This window comes from Pseudopodoces humilis, chromosome 2, assembly GCF_049639895.1.
Source record: "Pseudopodoces humilis isolate 2021_Gansu_Grassland_sample_001 chromosome 2, ASM4963989v1, whole genome shotgun sequence".
NCBI lineage: Eukaryota > Metazoa > Chordata > Aves > Passeriformes > Paridae > Pseudopodoces > Pseudopodoces humilis.
This window is the reverse complement of record NC_142201.1, coordinates 109,972,514-109,985,561: the sequence shown is the minus strand read 5'-3', so window position 1 is coordinate 109,985,561 and position 13,048 is coordinate 109,972,514. Positions and strand designations below refer to the sequence as shown.

The following is a 13,048-nucleotide window of genomic DNA, read 5'->3' as shown; positions in this document are numbered from 1 at the left end:
TGGTAGCCAAATGGAATGGCTCTTAGGATGCCATGATCCTTATACAGAAGGATGCATTTAATATATAATGCATCCAAATAAAGTGTCTGGACTCAATCCCTCACTTCAGGACTTGACAGGAAATAGTATATATGGCAAATAAAAACATTATCACAGAGCTTTAACCTTTGTTGCAAGACAACAGAGATTCTTAAGCTTTTTTAAAAATCTGGTAATCTTTTTTGCAATAATATGGACAAACCCTTAGTCTGGATCATGGACCTGTTGTTCAAGGTGCTTGAGCTGTGGGGCTATGGGAGAGTTACGGCCTGTACTCTGTTCTTTTACACATAAGGTCCTCCACAATGCTATAATATCCCCTAATGACAGGCTGTAGAAGAGAAAACATTGTGTGGCTTTTCCAAGCTACTTATTTGCTTGTTGGCCAGGCAGCAACCTAAACAAAACAGGTGATGGTTGAGTTTATAATGAAAGCCTTTCTCAGAAGGAGAATAAAAAGCCTTTGTGTCCTCCATACAGCTGGTGTAGGTCTGATCTGAAACTTGTATCTTTGGGATTTCAACCTTTCTGTCAAGTCCATTTGAAAAAAATGGGATCAAAAGTGCTGGAGGATTTGTTAATTCTGGCTAAAAATGACATCCTTTGCCCTAGATAGAGTCTGTGCTTATAAATGACCCCTGTGAGGGGATTGAGTGAGCAAACTTGGGCCTGAGGATATTTAGAAAATTTGTCTGGGGTTATATAAAAGCCATGTGGCAAAGCTCAGAATGAGCCTAGGAACTCTATCCTAAACTTAGGATATGGAATATATAATAGGAATGGAGAAAAAAACACCAAAACATTTAGCTCTCTTATTTAGAAGAGTGTTGACAACACATTAAGTTAGGATTAATGCTCTATTTTAAATGCAGTGGTTACCTAGTGGCTCTTCAAACTCTGCACACAGGGAAGCTTTTGGTCCTAGATCTTTAACATGAGAAGGGTATAAGGATGAGACATCATTTACTTCCTAAACATACTTGTCTGGAAAAAATAGTAGTGGTGTCCTTTCTGGGCAGGAAGACAGCTTACAGTTTTGGCTGTGTTGGTTCCACCCACAGAAGAATAAAAATAGTGTCTAGTTAAATACAAACTAAACATTAGAAATTTATGAACTGTTCAAAAGAAGAAAATATGGGAAGAATGTTCCATTCCCTTTGATTTCAGCAAGTGGTTCTGGACATGTGGTCAACATCTCTGCATCTTTTTTTCTTTATAATTAAAATGGTCTTAAAATGATTCAGACCTGATTAAAGGATTATAGCAATTTACAGATGAAGAGTGTGAGGAAGAAGCAATAATATCTCTTATTTCTCAGCTGAGGGAATAATGAAGAGATTTAATAAGTTGAATATTTAGTATCATTATGAGAAATATTTAATAAACAAACAGAGACAAAACTGCTTCCTCTGTAGTGCAAAATACTTTTTATGAGCTGTTCGCAGTCATCTTTGCAGATTTAAATCTAAAAATTGATTTCTAGGTGCTTGCAGAATTAGCCAAGAAATTAATTTGCCTTTTGATAGGGAGTTGCAGTAGCAAGTTTAGTATGAAGCTAGCATGAAGCTTAGCTAATTCTCTATCAGTTCCAGGAGCTATAGAGGTTGCCCAAATAGATATTTGACACAGCCTCAATGTGAGCAGTGGCTCTGGGGAGAGTCTGGAAGCTGCCTGTTCAAGTTCCCCAAAGGTTATGAGTAGGTCAGAGTGGTTTGCTGGCCTGTGTATAAATGAGGTGGCAGCTTAGCTGAGCTCCAGTCCACACATTAGAAGAAGGAATAGTGAGAGGCCTCTTTCCTGGCACAGTACCAGACAGAAGTGAGGTACCAGCCACGATGTGGGGGTGGAGAACTGCCCTTGCTGCTCTTGCAGTGCAGCCAGGGCTGTCACTTTGGAGGCCAGTCAGTCCAGCCTCATTTGAGGAGACCTGCTGTTCTTCCTGTTTGGGGGGCAGGGGCAGGATTCCTTGTGTTCTGTAAACCACTGTCTGCATTTCCAGCCACTGTGCATTCACTCACAGAGATAATAAAGCACACACTGCTGTCAGCCGTGCTGTCTGGAGGCACGTTAAAAGAAGGACCCTGATAGACCCCTACTATATTTTTACATCCTATGCCATTCCCAAGTGCAGACACACAAGGCAATATCTCAATCACTCACCTTACACATGCTCAGTCCAAACCCACAGTGGAACGCTGAAGCAATCTGTGGGGTTATGGGAGGAATCAATCACTCTACCCATTTCTATGGCACAGCCATTCCTGAGGAAGAGCATGGTTATTTCCTAGTGCACAGATACACTCTCAGCAGTTTAGGGCAGGAGGTGCCTAAGAATACCTCTGCCAAGTCCTTGCTCAGCCCACACAGCACATACTATGCGACGTACTACCGAACCCATATGTTAATAGCTTGATGTGTTGCGGTGGTGAGGGATAAAACAGAAGGAACAGGTTGGCTCAGAACAACTGTCCAAGTGTTTAAATTGCTCCCCAGCAGGAGCATTCATGTAACACTGCAGTATTCCCACAAGGGAACATGTTAACCCCATTCAAGGCAGACAGGTTCCATTTTGTAGGGCTAAGTGAATTGTCCTTATGATGGTTCTCTAATAAGGCTGAATTTTTGAGGGATGTAGTCCTCTCTTGTACCTAGACCTGAATTTCTATCAATCCTGTAATAGCTCCAGGCTGAGACCTTTCTTAAATAATCTGCTATAAAAACCTTATTTTCTTCAAAGAAAGAGTGGAAAGGTGGAGTTCTCTGCTTGCTGACCATAGGCCTGCCTTAAGGTAGGCAGGCTGTTTGTAGCTATTGTTAGTAGGTAAAGTGTGTATGGTGCTAACCTGCCAGAGTTAAATCTGCTTTGGCTCCAGGGGTATAGGGCCTTCTTTTTTACATAGGCCCATGGACAAGGCAAAAAGCTGTCCAGACTTCCCAGGAATCAAGCATTTCACACCTTTTCTGTAAAGTAAAGCTTGTAAAGAATTCCAGAGCAGAGTTTCACAGCTACCAGTGACCTGGTTGGCCTCACCCCTGGAGTCGGTATAAATCTCAAAGCAGTGTGATGTGCTTTGTGGGACTTTGTGCTTCCTTCTGTATTCTCTGGAGCTTTAGCCACACACTCTTCAACCTGTGTGAGGAGACTTCATGGGGGTGGGAGGGTGGAGTGGTCTTGCACAGTGACAGCTCCCAAATGCTCAGGTGCTTGCTTTTCCTGCAGATTGAGAGCTTAGAGGAACCCTGATCTTCTGGGACTACTTCTCCCATACCATGAGGAATCCTTTCAGTAGTGCTGAGGAAGGAGAAATGAGTTCTTCTTTTCTCTCTGCTGTCATCTGTGGGAGTTGGAATCACTCTGCGGCAGCGAGGGCTTTGCTTTTGTTTTAGCTGGGCAAAAGCAGGCCAACTCCAGAGCGAGCCTGTCTCACACAAGAGAGGGTGGGGTGCTGTGAAGATGGCCCACCATGCTCAGTGTCCATCACTGGATGGTTGTACAAACTGGGCATTTCCAAACCTCTTTTGCTCTTCCTGCAAAATTTCAAAATGATGCAAGTTCTTACAACTTCACATCCCACACTGTAGACAAATTTCTTGTGGAGCAGCGACTGACTCAGTGTGTTTTGACGCAGCCTACCTGCTGAGACGTGAGCTCAACTACAGAAGCAGTGTTGTGGGAAAGGCTCCTTGTTCTTACATGGGTTTTCCTCTAATGTTTTCTTTTTTTCTCCCTAGCAGTGCGCAAAGGGTACAGGATCCAGGCTGACAAGGACAGGGACTCCATGAAGGTGCTGTACTATGTGGAGAAAGAATTGGCTCAATTTGACCCGGCTAGAAGGATGCGAGAACGATGTGAGAAACAAGCATGGTTTGATTTATTTTTCTTTTTTCCCACTGACCTAAGAACGACTGGGAAATTCATAGTTTAAAGTTCACTTGGTGTGCCTCAGGGTCAGCCCCTAGGATATGATATCCAGGATAAGCCAATTGGGACAGATAAAGTCTGGATTTTAAGTATCTACAGATATGTTCCAATTTTAAAGGTCTGGTGCTTACCTAATCATTCTTGGAGCAAAGTGAGGGATACTGAAAAGCTCATGAAAATTGTCTACTCATATAATGAAACTTTAGGATCATCAGTATCTGAAAAGCCAAGTCCCTACTCATACCTTCTACAGCCTGTGGTATGATAATATCTGGGATATTTTGTTTTCCACAATTTCTTAAGAGTGTGGTGCCTGTAAACTCCAAGCATGGCAAAAAAGGAGAGGGGTGATTTTATTGAAAGTGTGTTTTGTGGGCTGCAGTGACCACAGCGTGGCTTGAAGGAAGCAGGAAGTTTGTTTGGAGTGGCTGTTGCCCTGCAGAAGGAGCAGGGTGGTGAACAGGGACCTGGTGCAAACTCAGAACTGTGTGGAACCCCTCACTGTCACAGCCACTTGTAAGCTTTATTTCCTTAAATAAAGGCTGAGGCTGCACTTAATGTGTGTGAGAATACAAACCCAAGTGAGGATCTTTCCACGTTAGGAAGCAGAGGTGCAGAATGGGACAAGGTGCGTGGGGAGGGCTTGCAGTGCTGCTGCTTGTCCTGTGGCAGGCTGGGGGCTCAGCTCCTGTGGGCAGCACACAGAGCTAACCCATGTTAGGCACTGCTAGAGGCTCACTTAAAACAGACATCTGGGATCCTGAAAATCATTGGAGGGAAGGGTTTTAAGGAATGACACTACATCAAAGCTCTCTACAGATTAGGCATAACGAACAAATTATATATACTTCTAAAACAGTCATTGCTGAGCACACTGTCTTCTCCACCCACAAGATTTACTATAAAAAGACCTCTGCAGATTGGTATGTCAGGCCTACAGATGTCAGTGTGCTTGATGGAGTAGAGACTGACAGTGATTCAGACAGCCTTTTACTTTTTTTCTTAATCTTTTTTTGAGGGGGTTGCTTTTGTTTTAGGTTGGGCAAGTCAGGCCAAATCCAGAGCCAGCCTGTCTCACACCAGGAAGAGGGGAGGTGGCACAACTTCTGTGCTGTAGTGGTGTCCCACCAAGCTTGGTGACCACCTCTCAAGGGCAGGGAGCTCACACATATTACTGGGGGGAAGCTCTTCCTGAAGGCTGTTATCTGGAGCACAGGCATCTCATGCCATTTGTGATACCCTCAGAATCCCCACCTGGCTGCCATCAGGCGATGCCCATCTCATTTCTCTCCTGCATCCTCCCCTGCAGATAACAACACCGTCTCTGAGCTGAGCTCGCTGCACGAGGAGGACCTGAACTTCCGCCAGCCCTACCGTCAGGCGCGGAGGAAACCTCTGCCCCCCGCGGGGGACATGGATGGTGATGCCGAGTACTGGGCAGGAGTCGTGGGTGGGGGCAGCACCTCCAGATCACAGGCTGTGTCTGAGTACAGGGATGAGCGCGACAGCTACTGGCACAGGTGAGGGGCACCACGCCGGGGGACAGCTCTATCTGGCAAAGTGGTGAGGAAAGCAGAAGGGACAGATGGACTGGTAGCTCTCCCCTATTTCCTGCTGCCCTTGCTCTGCTTAGCAGGAGAGATGGGCTAGAGAGAAATAGGAAATCTGGACATGTCATTAGATGAGGTCAGAATGAAGCTGATTGCCACAAGCTTGCTGAAGCTTACCCAGCTGGTAAAGCCAGGTACAAGCCCCAGTCCCAGTGGGATGTAAAAGTGAGATCAATAGGGAACCAAGCCAAGCTGCCCACAGTGGGAAAGTGCAAATATCTCTCTTGAGCTTTGTATCTTATGCCTCCAGCACTTCCCAGTGCTGGTGGGCTTTATTATATAGGAGTCATACCCTCCTGCTTTGGTGCAGTTAGACCAGTGCTCCAGGCCTAAAGGACTTGCACTCTGGTGCCAAGAAGAGAGATAGCACAACCTTCCCTCAAGCAACCCAGTATCCCAAAAGCAATGGCAGGGATTTCCTTCCTTCAGTTCTGGGCTATTGTACCAGTTGTCTTTAAACCTTCTTCAAAACTGCCCTGCTGTGAGCTTCTATGGCTGGGTTCTTGGGTTTTTCCAGCAGGATATACACATAGAAGGTCTCGGATGAAGGAGAAGCAGGTCCAGCCCTGCATACTGGAGGACAGGGCAGGTGCACCCCGGGGATAACCTCAAGTAACATTAGACATGAAGGACCTGAGCTACCTGCACTAAGCTGCCTTTACAGTCAGCAGAGAGAACCCTGGGTTTCAAGGATGTGATAGATCTCTTCCTATTGAAAATGATGAAAACAGCTCAGATGATTCGTGCCCCCTGGAGGGCCTGCTTCCCTCCATTGTCTGTGCAGGCAGCCGAGGGGATGAGCACAGCTGGACCCTGCCCTCTAACTCTACCTCCTCCCTCTTCCAGCCAGCAGAGATCCAAGTCGGAGATGCTGTCCCGTAAGAGTTTCTCCGTGGGAGTGCCGGCCGTGTCCATGGACGAGCTGGCGGCCTTTGCTGAGTCCTACAGCCAGCGGCCGCGGCGGGCGGACAGCCAGGAAATGCGGCGCTTCGAGCGCTCTGAGTCGCACGGCGGGCGCGGCGGGGGGCTGCCCCACCAGGACAGCTCCATGGAGGAATACTACACCAAGCGCTGCAGGGGCAATCGGGAGCCGCTGACGGACTCGGATCGGGGCTGGTCCTACAGCCCGCCCCGGAGACGGGCCCACGAGGAGAAGCACTTCCCCAGGCTGGTGAGCCGGACACCCGGAGGGAGCCAGAAATACGATCACTCCTACCTCAGCAGCGTCTTGGAGAGGAAATCCCGGAGCTACGATGAGAGTGGTGACCATTGTGCAACCCCCTCGAAGCTGAGCTCGCAGCCCAGCCAGAGAGGAGGGAGCACCTACTATGGCTGGTCACCGCCCTCCACCTACAAAGCCGAGAAGTCGCAGCCGCAGCAGTCGTCGTCCCCCGAGCAGGACGAGGAGGAGGAGGAGGACAGCCTGCCCCCCTACAGCGAGAGGGAGCTGAGCCGAGGCCCTTCCTACAGGGCCAGGGAACAGGCCTACCTCAATGCCTCTGACAAGAAGAGGAAAAAGGACCCCAAGAAAACAGTGAGGCCATGTCTGGTGGTCCTGGTCCAAATAGGCTGAGCGGAGAGCCACCAGGCAGGGGTTACTAACCAGAGTTGATGGGAATGGGGTTTTTCAGGATGGTAACACCTGGAGTCTGGGTGTCACTTCCTGTGGGAAGGGGGAAGGAACTGTGGGGGTAGGAAGCCAGAAGGGGTAATAGCTCCTACATGGAGTCCTGGATGGAGGGGAAAGCCAGATGTGCCTGGGACTGGGGAGGTAAGCAATGTCTTTGGCATCTGTGGCCTGGTAATCCAAGGTGGTGGGAGTTTATCTAGAGTTGAGGAGGATTGTGGTAGGGAAGTTACCGAGGCCTTACAGAAATTACAGGGCTTTGCTTTGGCCTTGATCCTTGTTAAGGAAGGGCTGAGAGGCTCTTGTTCTTCTGGACTGGGACAGGGCTGGCAGCAGGGGATGATATAAGAGACATCTTTCTGAAGGGAGAGACTCCCATGGGCTTCCGTGTGGGCCATTCATGCCAAAGGCATTCCTCACCCAGGATACCAGCAAGTGCAAAACATCCTGTAACAGTCCAAGCTAGTGAGGACTGATGAGTTCATGGTTGCTGGGGGAGAGGATCTTCCCCATCTAACCCATCTGGGGAAGTGTGCACCTTGAGGAAGATCTTATCATTAGAGTAGCTTGGCTGTGGGAGAGAGGACTGGATCACGAGTGGACAAAGCTGTTGCTGTTTAGTTGTGTCTCTGTCAAAGCTTTGTCTGTCCCTTTGTCTGTTCCAGTGAGGGCTTTCCTGTTAAATGTTGACATTTAATCTTCTCTCTTTTCTCTCAGAATGATTTCCCAACAAGGATGTCCCTTGTGGTTTGAAGTTGTGGACCTGTCATGTTGATGGGCTGGATATCATGAGGTGACTGCAGTGGAGAAGATGCAGAACAACAAGCTAAACTTGCCTCTGTGAATCTTTGCAGCCATCAGCCATGGACTGTTTCAATTTTTTGCTTCATCCAGGGGAGCTGAGGCTTTTGTAAGAGACTGACTCCCATGGACAGCACTTGATCTCAGAGGCTCTGGGAGTCTGCCCAGAAAATGAGGCTAGGGGTCTCTTTGGGACCCTGTTTTCCAGTGCCCTCCATTCTGCACTGGACAGCAGCCACATCCCTACTGCCCCTGCAGCCCTCCCTGCAGCCCTGAACTACAAGTGAGGCTGCCTTTGTGCCTCTCTCTCTGTCCCACGTGCAGAGGGAGGCGTGTGTGCCTCTTGCTCTCTCTGTCTCAGTTCTCTGAATCAAAATTGTCTCCATACTTAAAGCCTTTTCTGTATCATTCCCGTGCTGGGAGGAGGCCTTGTTCTTACAACTGCAGACTATCTTCAGCTGATCAGGCCCTAAATCACGAAAGAAAATCCACAGTCTTTCAGACACTGTAAGAAAATGACTGATGAGATGTTACCTTGATAAGGGCTGAATGGGGAAGGGACAATTATGAGCTAATTTGTTCAATATATTTAGTTCTGTTTGTTGTGTGATGAGAGTTGCAGGTGAGATGGATGTATTGTTTTGAAAGTGGGTCAAAGTAGCTTTTATTGTAATGAGAGCATGATTTGTTTCCCCCCTGCCCCCAACTGTGTTTTGTTTTGATGCTGTTGCATTTCCCTGCAGCTCAACTGTGACTCTGTAGAGCTTCAAGCTGGAGTACCTACTCCACTGTTTTAAAAGCAGTGCTCTAGCCTTCCTAGTGCTCTGCTTTCAGCACCACCAGACCCCTCTGCCACTCTCGTGAGTGGCCTTTTTGTTTCAAGGAAGCAAGAAGGGGACAGTCTCAGTGAGAGGGCAGCTGCAGACCTTCATCCTGTGCCACTGGTATCACTCCTTTCTGGGAACAGTTTCCCAGAAGAAAGTACTACTGAAGAGAGCAGTAACAGCAGTGGAAAAGAACAAGCACTGTGGATGGATACAAGCTTTGAAAGTCACCCTTTTCACTTAAAACCATTCCATTCACTTTGGTTGGGATGTGGTTTTAGTGGCTGTTGTCTCAGGCATAGCTTTATTTAAAAGTGAGTGCTTCACACCATTTGGAAGCCTGATATTCTGGTTTTCATAGGGTATTATGCAGTCATGTATTTAGCTGCTAAAATCATCATGTGAGGAAAGATGATGGGAACATTTTAAGCTCCAGTATCTTGATTCCTATTACACCTAGAAACAACTTAGTGCCCTGTTGTTACGGACATTATCAGCCTCTGAAATGACATCTTTGTTGTTCCTCTGGGAATTTGGGAAGCTGTCTGGACTCACATGCTCATACTGGCAGTACTGTTTGGGACACAAGGTATTTTAACATCACTGCAATTCTCCATAAAAATGATAGATTAATTTCTGTATTACTCCTTTGCAAGATAGTTCACCCACCAGGAATGGTCAGGGGAGAGGGAAAATAATCTCCATGGATTTGATGACAGTTTTCATGTGAGAAGGTGAATTGATGAAAGGATGATGTTCTTCTCACATACTCCTCTACTGATGTTTTGGAAATCCCAGTCCTGGGTCTTCCTGGCCAGAGAGGGATTAGCCAGCAGGAACATACAATTGTGGAATTGCAGAATTTTTTGTGCAGGAGGTAGCCTTCAAAGATTTCAACATTTAAAGTTTCAACCCTCTGCCATGGGAAGGGACATCTTCCACATATGAGGTTGCTCAAAGCCCCATCCAACTGGACCTTGAGCACTTCCAGGGATGGGACATCTGCAGCTTCTCTGGGCAACATGTTGCAGTGTCTCACCACCCTCACAGTAAAGAATTTCTTCCTCGTATCTAATCTAAAATTACCCTATTTTACTTGAAAATCAATGTCCTGGTAAAAAGTCCATCTCCAGCTTTCTTGTAGGTCCCTTTATTCACTGGAAGCTCCACGGAGCCTTCTTTTCTCCACAGCCCCAACTCTCTCAGCCTGTCTTTATAGAAGAGGTGTTCCAGCCCCTCTGACCGTTTTTGTCTCCCTCCTCTGGACCTGCTCTAACAGGTCCATGTCTTTATGTGGCTGGCCCCAGAGTTGAACACAATACTCTGTGTGGGGTCTCAAGAGAATGGAGGAGAGGGAAATTCCACTCCTTGGCCTGCTGGTCACTCACCTGACGCATCTCAGGATATGGTTGGCTTTCTGGGCTGTGAGAGCATGTGGCTGGCTCCTGTCCAGTCTTCATCCACCACTATAAAATCTTAGAATTGTAGAATGGTTTGGAAGAGACCTTAAAGATCATCTAGTTCCCCAAGTCCTTCTCAGGGCTCCCAGTCCATTCTTCCCCCAGTGTGCATCAATACCAGGGGTTGCCCTGACTCAGGTGTAGCACCCCACACTTGGCTGTGTTGAACTTCATGAGGTTCTCATGGGCCCACTCCTTGAGCCTGTGACAGGGTGAATCTGGATGGCTTCCCTTGCCTCCAGTGACTCCATGGCATCATTGAGCTTGGTGTCACCCACAGACTGCTGAGAGGGCACTCAGTCCCACTGTCGTGCCGTTAATGAAGGTCCAACGGCGTCAGCCTTGCTGCAGGTCCTTGAGGGACACCGCTTGTTACTGGTGTCCTTTTGGACACTGAGCCACTGAGTGGTGCTGTGCATGTGGCCATCCAGCCAATTCCTTGTCCATCAGGTAGTCATCCACCAAACTCATCCCTCTCCAGTTTAGAAATGAAATGTTGTGTGGGACTGTCAAAGGCCAGAAGTCAAGGTGCATGACATCAGATGGATTTTCCTTATCCACCAGCGCAGTCACTCTGTCATAGAAGGTCTCAAAGTAAGCAGGTGTGATTTGTCCTTGGTGAAGCCAAGCCAGCTGTCTTTAATCACTTTTCTCCCATCCATATGCCTTGAGGTGGCTTCCAGGAGGATCTTTCAGGGCACAGAGGTGAGGCTGACTGGTCAAGAGTTCCCAGGGCCCTGTTCTTTTATCCCTTTAAAATGGGTCTGATGTTTCCCTTTTACCAGTCTCTGGGGACCTGACTGCCTGAGTGCCATGACTTTTCAAAGAGGGAGAGCAATTTAGCAACTGCATTTACCATCTACCTGTATTATGGCTGGAGAGACTAACATTTAAGTATTTTCATTTTTATTTTTATTTTTTTACCATTAATTGTTTGTTCTTAGGAAAATCACAGCACAGTTTGCAAGAGGTGGGCAAGTGGCTGCCATCTGAGGTCTCTGAGGCCTTGAGAAGTCTACAGAGCTACACTATGTGCTGTTTTAAATCAAACATTTCGTTCCTGACATATGAGGATTCTAGCAAGTTGATGTTTTGTTAGTCTGAAAACCTTGGCAACCCCTGTGCCATGAATTTCAAGGGATCTTAGCCTGCTATCATTTCCATCAGACCCAGGAAACAGTTGACGTAGAAATTTGAAAGTGCATCTGACTATGCCAGAAAGGGCCCAAACCAGTGGTTTTACAGTCTCTGAATACCTCTATCTTTTAAATCATACTGAAAGCCTAAGCATTACAATCTTCTCATTTCAGTTATGTTCTGTCCCTTATCTCAGTCACTGTAGTTTATTTGATCAAGCCCTCAGGAATGAGTTGTGTGTATTAAAAATACAAGTCTTCATTTATTTGAGTCAGTTTTGTTTGTTCAGTGCTGGTACTTTAGGGCATCTGTACACTGTGTGTAAGGAGTTGCCATTTGTGTATCTAGCTTATAAATAAGTAGTTGCAAGCTAATTCTTTTAAGAAAACTGTTTTAATTGTACAATTAAATTTGGAAACATCTCTTGAATCCAGGTACTTGGAAAAGTATTGAAGATTTTATGACTAGTGATTCTGTGAATTTTACCAGATGATAAGTTTCAGCTGCAGGAAAAAAAAGGAGGTCTTAATTCCCTGAAGTCAGATATGAGCAGCAGCAACCTTGCTCTAAAATTTTGTATTTCATATCTCTCTGTACAAATCTGCAGGAATTTTCAGTTACTGATCATGTCTGTCCTAAGGCCACCTTTATTTTTCCCATTAGAAGTGTGTCTGCAGCAGCAACAAATGGACCAAATCAAGAAGTGAGGGGTGACTAGAATATCTGCACAGCTACACAGCCCTAATGACCTGTGACTCCTGCAGCAGGGGAGCAGGGGCCCAGAGACTGACAGACAGCTCGAGAGGAGCCTCATGTTTCAGGAGAGGAGTAATGGTTTGTGTCTTTCAGAGCACCTGCAGAATGCTGGCACTGGGAAATAAATGAGCCTGGTTATTATGTAGTCTCAAATTATAAGTGTTCCAGTGATGAATTTTTATTGCTGGCATAAAATTAAAATCCTTTTCTTACTGGATATGGATGTCTGGGTCATGTCAAGGACACGGAGAGTTTTGTGGTTTTAAAATCACAGCATCACAACAGTGACTTGCTAAGAGAACAGATGATGAGAGAATCCTGTAAAAATTTAAGATAGCCCCTAGAGCAAAAGCAGGATCAAGCTTTAGCAGTAGATTAGACTGTGGTGTCAAAAAAAAGTGATCTGGGCTACTGAAAATAAAAAGGTTTTGACATAATGGAATGGGAAAATAAATGCCAGTGGTAATTACTTCTCTTCAATCCCATTATTCCTTTAAAGTACATTGTAAAAGTTCCAATGGGTGGCTTCAGTGTGAACATCCTCAGAACACTCCATTTCCACTGAAATGGAAAATTAACAAAATTAGCACTTTGAATAGTTCAAATTTTTGAGAAACTCTCCACATTTATAAGCTGAAATGGGCAGCCAGAATTACTCAGGTCTTTTTGCTGGCATATGGACTGGAGCTGTAACATCCCCACTTTTGTTACTGGAGTTGGGTCAGGGGTGGCCATCAGCAGTGCACCCCAGAGCTGCACCTCTGAGAAACAAAGGACAGCTGCTGGGAGAGATCCCTGAGAAGGAGCAATCACAAAATATTTCAGAAGTCAAACCTTGCTACAAACTGTTCCAGGTACATAAATGCAGCACC

The 13,048-nt window shown here is 46.4% G+C and overlaps 1 protein-coding gene across 6 annotated transcripts in view; it reads left to right on the top strand.

Annotated features, from left to right (window-relative positions):
• ILDR2 (immunoglobulin like domain containing receptor 2) overlaps window positions 1–12,393 on the top strand; it is a 39,835-nt gene extending 27,442 nt beyond the window's left edge. For 3 of the 6 annotated variants that reach the window (XM_014253587.2, XM_014253585.2, XM_014253584.2), the window contains 4 exons: window positions 3,772–3,888; window positions 5,271–5,481; window positions 6,418–7,105; window positions 7,916–12,393. In XM_014253587.2, the coding sequence (XP_014109062.1) occupies window positions 3,772–3,888; window positions 5,271–5,481; window positions 6,418–7,105; window positions 7,916–7,951 (1,052 nt within the window). In that variant the 3' untranslated portion in view covers window positions 7,952–12,393. Of the gene's footprint in view, window positions 1–3,771; window positions 3,889–5,270; window positions 5,482–6,417; window positions 7,145–7,915 lie in introns of those variants that run through there. The other 3 variants (XM_014253586.2, XM_005524110.3, XM_088050940.1) reach the window with 2 other exon arrangements.
• Window positions 12,394–13,048: the final 655 nt, after the last annotated feature.